This window comes from Schistocerca gregaria, chromosome 3, assembly GCF_023897955.1.
Source record: "Schistocerca gregaria isolate iqSchGreg1 chromosome 3, iqSchGreg1.2, whole genome shotgun sequence".
Taxonomy (NCBI): Eukaryota; Metazoa; Arthropoda; class Insecta; order Orthoptera; family Acrididae; genus Schistocerca; species Schistocerca gregaria.
In genome coordinates this window covers 894,654,816-894,670,098 of record NC_064922.1, presented here as the reverse complement: position 1 = coordinate 894,670,098, position 15,283 = coordinate 894,654,816, and the positions used below count along the sequence as shown (strand labels likewise).

At 42.3% G+C, this 15,283-nt stretch overlaps 1 protein-coding gene across 1 annotated transcript in view; it reads left to right on the top strand.

Moving 5' to 3' along the window:
• The first annotated feature begins 3,430 nt into the window (after nucleotides 1–3,430).
• The window catches only part of LOC126355198 (regulator of MON1-CCZ1 complex), a 90,121-nt gene continuing 78,268 nt past the window's right edge, over nucleotides 3,431–15,283 (top strand). Inside the window, exon 1 of the mRNA XM_050005427.1 lies at nucleotides 3,431–3,668. Within this exon, the coding sequence (XP_049861384.1) occupies nucleotides 3,555–3,668 (114 nt within the window). The 5' untranslated portion in view covers nucleotides 3,431–3,554. The remainder of the gene's footprint in view (nucleotides 3,669–15,283) is intronic.

Below are 15,283 nucleotides of genomic sequence, written 5' to 3'. Positions count from 1 at the left end.
ACGATACTGCGTGAAGAGTTTGACAGAGCACTGAAAGACCTGAGTCGAAACAAGGCCCCCGGAGTAGACAACATTCCGTTAGAACTACTGACGGCCTTGGGAGAACCAGTCATGACAAAACTCTACCAGCTGGTGAGCAAGATGTATGAGACAGGCGAAGTACCCTCAGACTTCAAGAAGAATATAATAATTCCAATCCCAAAGAAAGCAGGTGCTGACAGATGTGAAAATTACCGAACTATCAGTTTAATAAGCCACGGCTGCAAAATACTAACGCGAATTCTTTACAGACGAATGGAAAAACTGGTAGATGCAGACCTCGGGGAGGATCAGTTTGGATTCCGTCGAAATGTTGGAACACGTGAGGCAATACTGACCTTACGACTTATCTTAGAAGAAAGATTGAGAAAAGGCAAACCTACGTTTCTAGCATTTGTAGACTTAGAGAAAGCTTTTGACAATGTTCACTGGAATACTCTTTTTCAAATTCTAAAGGTGGCAGGGGTAAAATACAGGGAGCGAAAGGCTATTTATAATTTGTACAGAAACCAGATGGCAGTAATAAGAGTCGAGGGGCATGAAAGGGAAGCAGTGGTTGGGAAAGGAGTGAGACAGGGTTGTAGCCTCTCCCCGATGTTATTCAATCTGTATATTGAGCAAGCAGTAAAGGAAACAAAAGAAAAATTTGGAGTAGGTATTAAAATTCATGGAAACGAAGTAAAAACTTTGAGGTTCGCTGATGACATTGTAATTCTGTCAGAGACGACAAAGGACTTGGAAGAGCAGTTGAACGGAATGGACAGTGTCTTGAAAGGAGGATATAAGATGAACATTAACAAAAGCAAAACGAGGATAATGGAATGTAGTCAAATTAAATCGGGTGATGCTGAGGGTATTAGATTAGGAAATGAGACACTTAAAGTAGTAAAGGAGTTTTGCTATTTAGGAAGTAAAATAACTGATGATGGTCGAAGTAGAGCGGATATAAAATGTAGACTGGCAATGGCAAGGAAAGCGTTTCTGAAGAAGAGAAATTTGTTAACATCGAATATAGATTTATGTATCAGGAAGTCGTTTCTGAAAGTATTTGTTTGGAGTGTAGCCATGTATGGAAGTGAAACATGGACGATAACTAGTTTGGACAAGAAGAGAATAGAAGCTTTCGAAATGTGGTACTACAGAAGAATACTGAAGATAAGGTGGATAAATCACGTAACTAATGAGGAGGTATTGAATAGGATTGGGGAGAAGAGAAGTTTGTGGCACAACTTGACTAGAAGAAGGGATCGGTTGGTAGGACATGTTTTGAGGCACCAAGGGATCACAAATTTAGCATTGGAGGGCAGCGTGGAGGGTAAAAATCGTAGAGGGAGACCGAGAGATGAGTACACTAAGCAGATTCAGAAGGATGTAGGTTGCAGTAGGTACTGGGAGATGAAGCAGCTTGCACAGGATAGAGTAGCATGGAGAGCTGCGTCAAACCAGTCTCAGGACTGAAGACAACTACAACAACATTGGATGACATCATCGCCGCCATCTTGGATACAGCTGACAACAATGCAGAGTGTTCCAGAACCACCCTTGCCCCAGTACTCGCAGATGGGATTTCAATGTCGATTTCCTTGATTGTGGAACAGCAATAAATACAGAGCATTACATCACTATGCTGAGAACTCTGAAACGATGGCTAACAAGGATTTTTTTTTAAAAAAGGGAAATGTTTTCCTGCAGTATGACAATGCCAAACCACACACTTCACATGCCACTTCAGAGACTGAATCTCACCACCATGTTGAGAGAACCATGAGACTGTGGTTGTGGAAACAGAGTGTCGATTTCTTTTGTGGTGGCTTCAGGAAACTTGTTCGCTGTTGTCAGAAATGTATCCAACTGGCAGGTGATTATGTGGAAAAGTGAATTTTGGTAATTAAAGATAACATTCTAAGGATTATTTCTGCATTTGATTTATTAAAATATTCCCATCCAGTCCCACTTGACTAAAGCCGGGTTTACACACGCAACGAATGTATCGCCACAAGTCAAGTCATTCTGAAGTGGCACTGTGGGCTACCGTTCACACAGGACGCCACAAATTCTTCGTAACTGCGCAGTTTGCAAAATGGCGTCACCTGTCTCACCTGATTAAACGGCTGTACATATTACTAAATAAGATGTTTTGGAAACATAATAAATGTAAAATATTACTTACCAAAGTGTTTCTCGTCTCTCTTGTCTCGACTACATGTTTTAATAACCGGTCTGCAGCTTCAAGCCAAGCAAGGCTGGGTTTATAAATACCTTCTGTAGACGCACCACTCTTAAGTGATTTCAGTACTTTTTTATGTTCATTCATGTAAGCATTTCGAATGCTTCGAATTTTTAATTTTATTGTAGCTACATCAGTTCCAGGTACATATTCACGCATACTGTTTACTATTTCAATTAATGCAGCAGCTCTCAAATTTCTGTCTTTGTATGATTCCCTTTTGTGGTTCCAAAGGCATTCTCGTTCTTGATACATCTCCAAGAATCTCATAATTGTCGCTGTTGACCATTTTTTCAACATATTAATAACAAACGCAGAAACAAAAGCACTATCTGCGAACGAAGACGCACTAGAAAGGTTTGAATGCAGCCACGAGATAGCAATCGAATGACGCTATTCGATTGTGGAGAAGGCAAAATGGAGCAACAAAGTAGAGCCAAGTTCAACTTTTTGTGGCGTGAGAAAAGTTGCGCTTCTTAAATGGCGCCACCGAAAACTAGGAGTTCACACGTGCAACTACAAAGCAACTGAAGTTCGCCATTAGCAGTGGCGATACTTTTGTTGTCTGTGTGAACCCGGCTTAATGCAGCTTGCAATACGTCACAAATACGCTCTATGAATCCGAAGAAGTACTACTAAATAGCTGGCCGCTGTGGCCGCCCGGTTCTTGGCGCTTAAGTCCGGGACCGCGTGACTGCTATGGTCGCAGTTTCGAATCCTGCCTCGGGCATGGACGTGTGTGATGTCCTTAGGTTACAGTAGTTAGGTTTAAGTAGTTGTAAGTTCTAGGAGACTGATAGTCTCAGATGTTAAGTCCCATAGCGCTCAGAGCCATTTGAACCATTTACCTGTTTCGGCTTATGTCAAAGCCATCTTCAGAATTACTGGTCCCCTATGTGTATCATCGTGGTATCACAAGAAAACCGAGGAACCGCCAGCACCAGCCATAGGGGGCCAATAATTCTGTAGATGACTGTGAGATAAGCCGAAACTAGTTAATAAAGAAATATTATTGCGATCTCTAGTGCTCATTTTTATTTAAACATAGTACAATTTTTCATTCAGCGTAAAAATCGGGGTTGGCACTGTTTGCTAGTGTACTGACCAATGCTGTAAAAATGTTGAACATGTCGATAGTAAATCGATCTTTTAACTCTATTTCGATGCGATGTGGCTTAATCGATTGTCTCGAACGTAATCAGTGAATTGTTTATGTACTTCTGTCATTGAAGTGGTGGCGTGTTTTCGTTGTGTGTGTATGGGGAGGAGTCGGAAGTGAAAAAGAAGAATGGCTGCAGATACCAGTCGGGAGAAATATTATTTGGAGCTTTCACCGAATCCTATCCGTTTCGAAGCTGTGAGCAAAGTTACAAATGTATTTTTTGATGATTCCAATAAACAGGTAAGTGGAGTGCTTTTATCGAGGATTAAATTTTGGAAACCACACAGTAGTGCTCCCATGTTAACTGAAACCTTTGACGCAACTTCGCAAACTCACAACCAAACTGTCGACTTCTAACCTATTCCATACCGGTATCGGTAGATTCAGTTAATTCGCTTTAGCTGCTTATCATCCTTCAAAGTATTATTAAGAAAGTGACGATTGATCTTACTACCCATTATCATAAATATAAATCTTATACCTGAGGAATCTTTCGGATTCAGTAAGATTCAAGATGTCGAATCCATGTAACAAACTGAATGGAGAACGATTGTATCCTTAACTGATGGCATTGCCTTTTAATTTCAGTTTATATCCCTTAAATGTTTTAATTTTCTAAGACAAATTATCCTTTAGGCAAGAAATATTTGCTTTGCTCAAGCACTATCCACTCATGTCCTTTAGATTCCACTACGAAAGAGAACTTTCAAAGATGTGTAACTAGTCAAATTATACATTAACAGCTACAGTCATATCACTGTGTTATAGCTATTTAGTTATATGCTATTTGTGCATAGATAGGCTGCTCTGAATATAATAAAAATTTGCAAGAAAGCTCTGTTCCTTCAGTTACATAAAAGTCTCCTCTCTGTTACCTACCACTTGCATAATAGTCACACATAATCGCTATATTTATCAAGGAATAACAGTTAACTGCACATTTCAAGCCAGAAAGCTATTTACCGTAATTGTTGCAACTTACTTTCTATTTAAGAAGACCTTCTATTTCTTGCAACTAAGTAATTCGATAATTAGTTGAAATTGAAGCTACTGTAATGCTAAACAGTTTTATTTCCTTTCGAATTTATATGGATTTACAATGTCTTGGTTCATATTCAATGTTAGACTTTTAAGAACTGTGCTTAGATAACAGCACGATACTGAGCCAGTTAATGGATGATGTTATTAACATGGTGGAGATCTGACCTTCAAGAAATGACCAGCGAATGACATCACCAACAACACTGTGGGATAAACAAAGTAAAGAATATGAGCTTAAGTGGGAGGGGGGGGGGGGCGGCGCACTATGTTATTGCTATTGTTATTGAAACCTTAAAGTCCCAATACGTATGCTGTGCACACCTTCAAGAGAGAGATGTTAATTACTACGTTTTATCCCAAGTTTCAAATGGTCCATTTGCATTAAGATCTGATGATTTAGTGGCCAAGGTGTGATATGGTGCCTGAGTGTTAATTAAACCAGGAATGGAAGCATGCAGCAATGAGAACATGACTGTTGGGATCTTTTAAGACAGAGTGCCCACATTGTACTTATCATGAATATGTGGAAGAACACTTTGTCACTGAGAATGCTGGAATAAAGTTCTTGGTTCACATTCACAATATCCTTAATTAGTGGACCAAATCATGGATTAAAAAAAATGCTCCCAGAATTATTTCCTCTGTCCTGAATTGCACGCTCCAGGCGCTGAAGGTTAAATGCCTCTTTGAGTTATTGATGCACTTGGCGTATTGAATCATTTAAAAAGATATAAAATCATGACTCACGGGACTATACTAATGTGTCCATTTATCTCCCGTTCAGTTCCTATGGTATTTGGACCATTGAATATGGAAGCCCCATATGCACTTTTAGCAGTGACCTTTTTTGAGGTAACCATTTCAAGATGTCAGTTGTATATAGGTCCCTTTGAAATGTTAATTTGAAGACTGGTTGAGATGGATCTTCAGTTGCTACAATAACAGTTCTGTCAGCTTTTAAACTTTGTCATTGAAAGGTATGGTACTTGGTTCCCTGTCAGTCTTCATGACCACTGTTCTCATTATGTGTTACTTGGCTGTGAGTGGTACACCACTCCTTTTAGACTCATTGGACCTCCAGTGAGCTTACAATTATTTTATGAATATGTGCTAGGCAAAAACAGGACTCAAGTGCTTGCAGGTCTATCCTTCTACTTTCTTCCTCTCACCCCCTCCCCACCCCTTCCTGACCTAGGAGGGTCACGCCTGGTAAGTGTGGTCCCTACTGGGTCCCCAGCTGGCTGTGACATTGCTTCTCTTTCTCTATGTCAGGCCCTAATGTCTGTCTTCATGTTTCCCACTTAGCCCTCGTGCCCACTTCTGACACTGCCACCTACTCCCATGAGCAGGCTGTCTTTTCTTATTCACAGACTTCCTATGTTCTTCCTTCATTTCAGTGTTTGAGGTCTTCCTTTTTACCTCTTCTACTCCCTGTGGTTCACATATTTAATTCATAAAGGGTAATTGGGTAAAGCATAATTTACAGATTCCAGGTTGACAGGTAAGCTTATATGTATCCCCGCTAAAGACAAGGCCCAGGGAAGGGCCTAAGCTGATACCTTGTGAACCAGTAGTTGGTCCATGTGCTTGGCATTTGGGAGTTGGAATCAGCAGAGGTGGGTTGGTACCAATGTGGGGGAACACCTATAGGGATGGAGCATGTCATCAGAGATGCTGGCAGTCATGGCAATCAAACCATAATGAGTACACAAAATTTATCTATGCAGTTTCTGTTAAACAAATGGAAGTGGAATGAAGCCAAGAAAATAGCAACTCTTCCAGCTGCAGCACACTACCTAATAGTGTTATGCATAGAAATATTTCTGTGTTTTGTTAAATGTTAATCTGATTGTCTGTTGGTGAGTAATAGACACAATAACAGCCTCAATGTAGTCATGCACCCATCTAGAGTATGGAGCTCTATTATTCACTTTTTAAAGTGTTGACTGTAATCTCTCTTTAAAATTCTGAAGGTGGCAGGGTTAAATTATAGGGAGCAAAAGGCTATTTACAATTTGTACAGAAACCAGATGGCAGTTATAAGGGTCGAGGGGCATGAAAGGGAATCAGTGGTTGGGAAAGGAGTGAGACAGGGTTGTAGCCCATCCCCTAAGGTATGCAATCTGTATACTGAGCAAGCAGTAAAGGAAACAAAACAAAAATTTTGAGTAGGAATTTAAATCCATGGAGAAGAAATAGAAACTTTGAGGTTTGCCGATAACACTGTAATTCTGTCAGAGACAGCAAAGGACCTGGAAGAGCAGTTGAACGGAACGGACAATGTCTTGAAAGGCGGATATAAGATGAACATCAACAAAAGCAAACCAAGGATAATAGAGTGTAGTCGAATTAGATAAGGTGATGCTGAGGGAATCAGGTTAGGAAATGAGACACTTAAAGTAGCAGATGAGTTTTGCTATTTGGGGAGCAAAATAAGTGATGATGGTCGAAGTAGAGAGGACATAAAATGTAGACTGGCAATGCCAAGGAAAGCGTTTATGAAGAAGAGAAATTTGTTAACATTGAGTATAGGTTTAAGTGTCAGGAAGTCATTTCTGAAAGTATTTGTATGGAGTGTAGCCATGCATGGAAGTGAAACATGGACGATAAATAGTTTGGACAAGAGGAGAATAGAGAATGAGGAGGTATTGAATAGAATTGGGGAGAAGAGGAGTTTGTGGCACAACTTGACTAGAAGAAGGGATCAGTTGGTAGGACATGTTCTGAGGCATCAAGGGGATCACCAGTATAGTATTGGAGGGCAGCATGGAGGGTAAAAATCATTGAGGGAGACCAAGATGAATACACTTAGTAGATTCAGAAAGATGTAGGTTGCAGTAGGTACTGGGAGATGAAGCAGCTTGCACAAGATAGAGTAGCATGGAGAGGTGCACCAAACCAGTTTCTCAACTGATAACCACAACAACATTATTCAGTTTCAACATTTTGTTGACAGAGAGCAACAACTTTATTTAAATTCCTTAACACATTTATTAATGAGTGAGTTTGTAATTTTGGCTTGTTTATAGTCATGGCCACCCCATGAACCATGGACCTCACCGTTGGTGGGGAGGCTTGCGTGCCTCAACGATACAGATAGCCATACCATAGGTGCAACCACAATGGAAGGGTAAAATATTCCGAAGGTAAAATAGTCCCCCATTCGGGTCTCCGGTCGGGCACTACTCAAGAGGACGTTGTTATCAGCAGAAAGAAAACTGGTGTTCTACAAATCAGAGCGTGGAATGTCAGATACCTTAATCGGGCAGATAGGTTAGAAAATTTAAAAAGGGAAATGGGTAGGTTAAAATTAGATATAGTGGGAATTAGTGAAGTTCGGTGGCAGGAGGAACAAGATATTTGGTCAGGTGAATACAGAGTTATAAATACAAAATCAAATAGGGGTAATGCAGGAGTAGGTTTAATAATGAATAAAAAAAACAGGAATGCGGGTAAGCTACTAAAAACAGCATAGTGAACACATTATTGTGGCCAAGATAGACACAAAGCCCACGCTTACTACAGTAGTACAAGTTTATATGCCAACTAGCTCTGCAGATGATGAAGAAATTGATGAAATGTATGACGAGATAAAAGAAATTATTCAGGTAGTGAAGGGAGGTGAAAATTTAATAGTCGTGGGTGACTTGAATTCAACAGTAGGAAAAGGAAGAGAAGGAAACATAGTAGGTGAATATGGATTGGGTCTAAGAAATGCAAGAGCAAGCCGCCTGGTAGAATTTTGCACAGAGCATAACTTAATCATAGCTAACACTTGGTTCAAGAATCATGAAAGAAAGTTGTATACGTGGAAGAACCCTGGAGATACTAGAAGGTTTCAGATAGATTATGTAATGGTAAGACAGAGATTTAGGAACCAGGTTTTAAATTGTAAGACATTTCCAGGGACTGATGTGGACTCTGACAATCTATTGGTTATGAACTATAGCTTAAAACTGTAGAAACTGCAAGAAGGTGGGAATTTAAGGAGATGGGACCTGGATAAACTGAAAGAACCAGAGGTTGTACCGAGTTTCAGGGAGTGCATACGGGAGCAATTGACAGGAATGGGGGAAAGAAATACAGTAGAAGAAGAATGGGTGGCTTTGAGGAATGAAATAGTGAAGGCAGCAGAGGATCAAGTAGGTAAAAAGACGAGGGCTAGTAGAAATCCTTGGCTAACAGAAGAGATACTGAATTTAATTGATGAAAGGAGAAAATACAAAAATGCAGTAAGTGAAGCAGGCAAAAAGGAATACAAACGTCTCAAAAATGAGATCGACAGGAAGTGCAAAATGGCTAAGCAGGGAAGGCTAGAGGACAAATGCAAGGATGTAGAGGCTTATCTCATGAGGGGTAAGATAGATACTGCCTACAGGAAAATTAGAGAGACCTTTGGAGAAAAGAGAACCACTTGTATGAACATCAAGAGCTCAGATGGAAACCCAGTTCTAAGCAAAGAAGGGAAAGCAGAAAGGTGGAAGGAGTATGTAGAGGGTCTATACAGGGGTGATGTTCTTGAGGACAACATTATGGAAATGGAAGAGGAGGTAGATGAAGATGAAATGAGAGGTATGATACTGCGTGAAGAGTTTGACAGAGCACTGAATGACCTAAGTCGAAACTAGGCCCCGGGAGTAGACAACATTCCATTAGAGCTACTGACAGCCGTGGGAGAGCCAGTCTTTACAAAACTCTACCATCTAGTGAGCAAGATGTATCAGACAGGTGAAATCCCCTCAGACTTTAAGAAGAATATAATAATTCCAATCCCAAAGAAAGCAGGTGTTGACAGATGTGAAAATTACCAAACTATCAGTTTAATAAGTCACAGCTGCAAAATACTTACACGAATTCTTTACAGATGAATGGAAAACCTGATAGAAGCTGACCTTGGGGAAGATCAGTTTGGATTCCGTAGAAATGTTGGAACACGTGAGGCAATACTGACGCTATGACTTATCTTAGAAAATAAATTAAGGAAAGGCAAACTTACATTTCTAACATTTGTAGACTTAGAGAATGCTTTTGACAATGTTGACTGGAATACTCTCTTTCAAATTCTGAAGGTGGCAGGGGTAAAATACAGGGAGCAAAGGCTATTTACAATTTGTACAGAAAGCAGATGGCAGTTGCAAGAGTCGAGGGACATGAAAGGGAAGCAGTGGTTGGGAAGGGAGTGAAACAGGGTCATAGCCTATCCCCGATGTTATTCAATCTATATACTGAGCAAGCAGTAAAGGAAACAAAAGAAATGTTCGGAGCAGGTAGTAAAATCCATGGAAAAGAAATAAAAACTTTGAGGCTCTCCGATGACATTGTAATTCTGTCAGAGAAAGCAAAGGACTTGGAAGGACAAAGGAAGTAGGTTACAGTACGCTTGTTCGCCCAATGCTTGAATACTGCTCAGCAGTGTGGGATCCGCACCAGGTAGGGTTGATAGAAGAGATAGAGAAGATCCAACGCAGAGCAGCGCGCTTCGTTACAGGATCATTTAGTAATTGCGAAAGCGTTACGGAGATGATAGATAAACTCCAGTGGAAGACTCTGCAGGAGAGACACTCAGTAGCTCGGTACGGGCTTTTGTTAAAGTTTCGAGAAGATACCTTCACCGAAGAGTCAAGCAGTATATTGCTCCCTCCTATGTATATCTCGCGAAGAGACCATGAGGATAAAATCAGAGAGATTAGAGCCCACACAGGAGCATACCGACAATCCTTCTTTCCACGTACAATACGAGACTGGAATAGAAGGGAGAACTGATAGAGGTACTCAGGGTACCCTCCGCCACACACCGTCAGGTGGCTTGCGGAGTATGGATGTAGATGTAGATAGATGTAGATGTAGCAGTTGAATGGAATGGACAGTGTCTTGAAGGGAGGCTATAAGATGAACATCTACAAAAGCAAAACAAGGATAATGGAATGTAGTCGAATTAAGTCGGATGATGCTGAGGGAATAATATTAGGAAATGAGACACTTAAAGTAGTAAAGGAGTTTTGCTATTTGGGGAGCAAAATAACTGATGATGGTCGAAGTAGAGAGGATATAAAATGTAGACTGGCAATGGCAAGGAAAGCGTTTCTGAAGAAGAGAAATTTGTTAACATCGAGTATAGATGTAAGTGTCAGGAAGTCGTTTCTGAAAGTATTTGTATGGAGTGTAGCCATGTATGGAAGTGGAACATGGACGATAATAGGTTTAGACAAGAAGAGAGTAGAAGCTTTCGAAATGTGGTGCTACAGAAGAATGCCGAAGATTAGATGGGTAGATCACATAACTAATGAGTAGGTATTGAATAGAATTGGGGAGAAGAGAAGTTTGTGACACAACTTGACCAGAAGAAGGGATCGATTGGTAGGACATGTTCTGAGGCATCAAGGGATCACCAATTTAGTACGGGAGGGCAGCGTGGAGGGTAAAAATCATAGAGGGAGACCAAGAGATGAATACACTAAGCAGATTCAGAAGGATGTAGGCTGCAGTAGTTACTGGGAGATGAAGCAGCTTGCACAGGATAGAGTAGCATGGAGAGCTGCATGAAACCAGTCTCAGGACTGAAGACCACAACAACAACATATAGTCATGGTAGGTGTTGCCACTCAATGTTTAATATTAAGATCAGGCACTGTCAGTGCAGCCTCAGGCCAGGCTTGAAAATGAACTTGTAAGGTGTGAAACTAGTTTCCTAATAAATACTGCAACAGTTGACAGAACCATTAATTCAAATGGACAGTGCCATCACCAGGACTATATTTGTATAGATGCCCATCAACCACTGAATTACTCACATGGTGTTATTACTGTCTGAGTCATGATGGTATAACCAAGTTGGAAATCCAAGGTTATATTCTGAAGTTATATTCTGATGAGGGGGTTAAAAGCAGTTCATCAAGTTACCAAGAAGATAACTAACAAACTGGTGTGTATCTGTAGCTATACCTTGTATATGTAAGACCCTATATATTTAACCTGGTGTGTTGTTACCAGAGTCAATACTACAAACATACTCGTATATCCCACGAAAATGAAGCAAAATCTGTAATTTGTGGCAGAGATGCTCACGAGTAAGATTGCATCCCCTTCCTTCTGCAATGTTACTACACAGATACAGAAGATGCCAGTAAAGGAAAGTGTCTTCCTTTCTATTGCTTGGAGAATATTTGCCATTTGGAAGCCTTCCTTACCACCATCCAGCAACTGCAGTACTGTCCTCACTATGCCACAAACAAACAAACGTTTTACCACACAGACCTGCAACCTCCAGTTTAGTGTCAGAGATCCCTGAGTACTAAAGGAGCGTCCTCATCTGTGACTATTGTATCTGAACAGCATACTAGAAAACCTTCAGCAAAACATAGAAAGTCTCTCTCATAACTCATAAAGGAAAATGGAAATTTGAGAAAAAATGCCCCTGAAAAGATTTCCTGCTTACCTCTGGCCAGCGAAAGTCCAGATCCTTGTCCAACAAACACAAAGCAATTAAGAAGACAAATAAAGAGAAACATTCTGCCCCTTCCCCAACTCTGAGATCCTCCTCAGTGGCAACACCAAGCAGAAACATCACTTTCCATATTACCAGCACGAGTTTCTAATTCATCCTCTTCATTATAGACAGGTTGTTGACCTGGGGAGGAAAACCTTAATTCAGAAAAAAGTGTGGACGAGGATCATCCTGCTTCTGAACTACACTCCTGGAAATTGAAATAAGAACACCGTGAATTCATTGTCCCAGGAATGGGAAACTTTATTGGCACATTCCTGGGGTCAGATACATCACATGATCACACTGACAGAACCACAGGCACATTGACACAGGCAACAGAGCATGCACAATGTCGGCACTAGTACAGTGTATATCCACCTTTCGCAGCAATGCAGGCTGCTATTCTCCCATGGAGACGATCGTAGAGATGCTGGATGTAGTCCTGTGGAATGGCTTGCCATGCCATTTCCACCTGGCGCCACAGTTGGACCAGCATTCGTGCTGGACGTGCAGACAGAGTGGGACGACGCTTCATCCAGTCCCAAACATGCTCAATGGGGGACAGATCCGGAGATCTTGTTGGCCAGGGTAGTTGACTTACACCTTCTAGAGCACGTTGGGTGGCGTGGGATACATGCGGACGTGCATTGTCCTGTTGGAACAGCAAGTTCCCTTGCCGGTCTAGGAATGGTAGAACGATGGGTTCGATGACGGTTTGGATGTACCGTGCACTATTCAGTGTCCCCTCGATGATCACCAGTGGTCCTCGACGATCACCAGAGGTGTACGGCCAGTGTAGGAGATCGCTCCCCACACCATGATGCCGGGTGTTGGCCCTGTGTGCCTCGGTCGTATGCAATCCTGATTGTGGCGCTCACCTGCACGGCGCCAAACACGCATACGACCATCATTGGCACCAAGGCAGGAAGCGACTCTCATCGCTGAAGACGACACGTCTCCATTCGTCCCTCCATTCACGCCTGTCGCGGCAACACTGGAGGCAGGCTGCACGATGTTGGGGCGTGAGCGGAAGACGGCCAAACGGTGTGCAGGACCATAGCCCAGCTTCATGGAGACGGTTGCGAATGGTCCTCGCCAATACCCCTGGAGCAACAGTGCCCCTAATTTGCTGGGAAGTGGTGGTGCGGTCCCCTACGGCACTGCGTAGGATCCTACGGTCTTGGCGTGCGTCGCTGCGGTCCGGTCCCAGGTCGACGGGCACGTGCACGTGCACCTTCCGCCGACCACTGGCGACAACATCGATGTACTGTGGAGACCTCACGCCCAACGTGTTGAGCAATTCGGCCTTACGTCCTCCCGGCCTCCCGCATGCCCACTATACACCCTCGCTCAAAGTCCGTCAACTGCACATACGGTTCACGTCCAAGCTGTTGCGGCATGCTGCCAGTGCTAAAGACTGTGATGGAGCTCCGTATGCCACGGCAAACTGGCTGACACTGACGGCGGCTGTGCACAAATGCTGCGCAGCAGGCGCCATTCGACGGCCAACACCGCGGTTCCTGGTGTGTCCGCTGTGCCGTGCGTGTGATCATTGCTTGTACAGCCCTCTCGCAGTGTCCGGAGCAAGTATGGAGGGTCTGACACACTGGTGTCTATGTGTTCTTTTTTCCATTTCCAGGAGTGTGTATTGGCCTTTGGATACAAAACTATGCACTTGAAGCTGACGAAGTAATTGCCGCTAATGCATTAGACATATATCTTCCATAAATATATCACTCGGTGGAATGTGCTTGGCTTCAGAGCACACAGAGCAGAAATTCTCCTGCAATTATGTTCATAATCCCTAGCTGTTACATGTCTGCAAGAAATGAAATTATACACCCAGGGGGCTAACAAATCTTTCGTGACTGCGAGCATGACAATTGTTGGACACCAATCCAGTGCCATTTGTCCTACTCTGTGGTGCCATTTTACCTCCTGACTACGTCTTTTCTCTGACTTATACTTTGGGGTAGATTCCCTGCTGTCAATCTAACTCACACGTAAGACAATTCGGGCTTCTCCTACTTTGTTCTCTTATTTTGCACCATGTGTTTTGGTTAATTTATGTTCAGTCCACATGTGTGTTTGGACCTCCATGGTTTTAAAATATGTTAGACATTGTGAACAAAGGTCACCCACAACCTAAGAGGTAGCCAGTCTATATGGCGGGTTTTAGGCACCCATGACCATTCAGGGATCACACTGTTGATGTCTGAGGTGTGACAGCCCCCCCGGCGCCCACACACACACAAATCCATCCCTTGCACATATTGAGGAGTAGGTACCTGTCCCTTTGGGGGCACTGAAAATCCAGGCGCTGGCCGTCACACACCAGGTGGCCTTTTCTTTGCCTGGGTGGCACCTTTGGGGAGAGCCCTCATTTGGAGTGGGTGCCATTGTGGCAGATATCTGGCATCGTCAAATGCCCAAAGTTATTGGCTGGTGGCTGTGATTTTCTGGCAGTCTCTTTAGAAACACCACAATTTAGTGCAGATTGTTGTGACCCTAGGAACTTCCATGCTTGGCGACTCCATACAAGGAAAACAAAACTAAGTGACTTGTGGACAATTATACCCTTTAGGTAATGTTTTGCACCCAAACAGATGGAGGGTCCTTTCTCACTACTAAACCAATGTTTTTTTTTTTAATGGATAATACTGAAAGCGAATTTGGTGAACTATTTTCTCTTAGAAAATTGCGAATTGGTTCCATGTTGATTAATGCAATGAATCCTACCCTGTTATGGGTGTCACTCTCTTGTAAACAACTTAATAGTGTACTAATTAGTCACAGCATGATAAAAAATTAATTTTCCACTGCAACCTCTAATTCTACAGACAGATGAACTACATAAATACTTGATGAGGTGAGGGATCTACTTTGTATGTCATGTACACTGAGGCCTGCCAGATGACAAAGTAGACATTTGCACATTCATCCACTTTTTTGAGGGAATTCGCTTCCAGAAAAGATCAGAATTCATTGCTACACCCACTAAATCTCACAACAACCAACATTTGAAGCTGACTGCAGAATGATCCTATTGATTTCATTTGACATAAATTATGAAAGAGAATAAGAAAAAATCTCGGGAAAGATCTACTCTGGTGACCGCCCCAACCAGCACTTCCCTAAGTGACAGATAGTGATTGTGGAGTGTAACCTGTCTTCCTGGTCACTTCACAGCTAATCAGGACACCCTGAATGCACTGATCCAATAAAACTGCAATGGATATTACTGCCATCTGCCAGAACTACAACAACAACAACAACAACATTCTTTGCGTGTTCCGCTTGCGTTATCTAGGCACGGACTCGTGTTTCG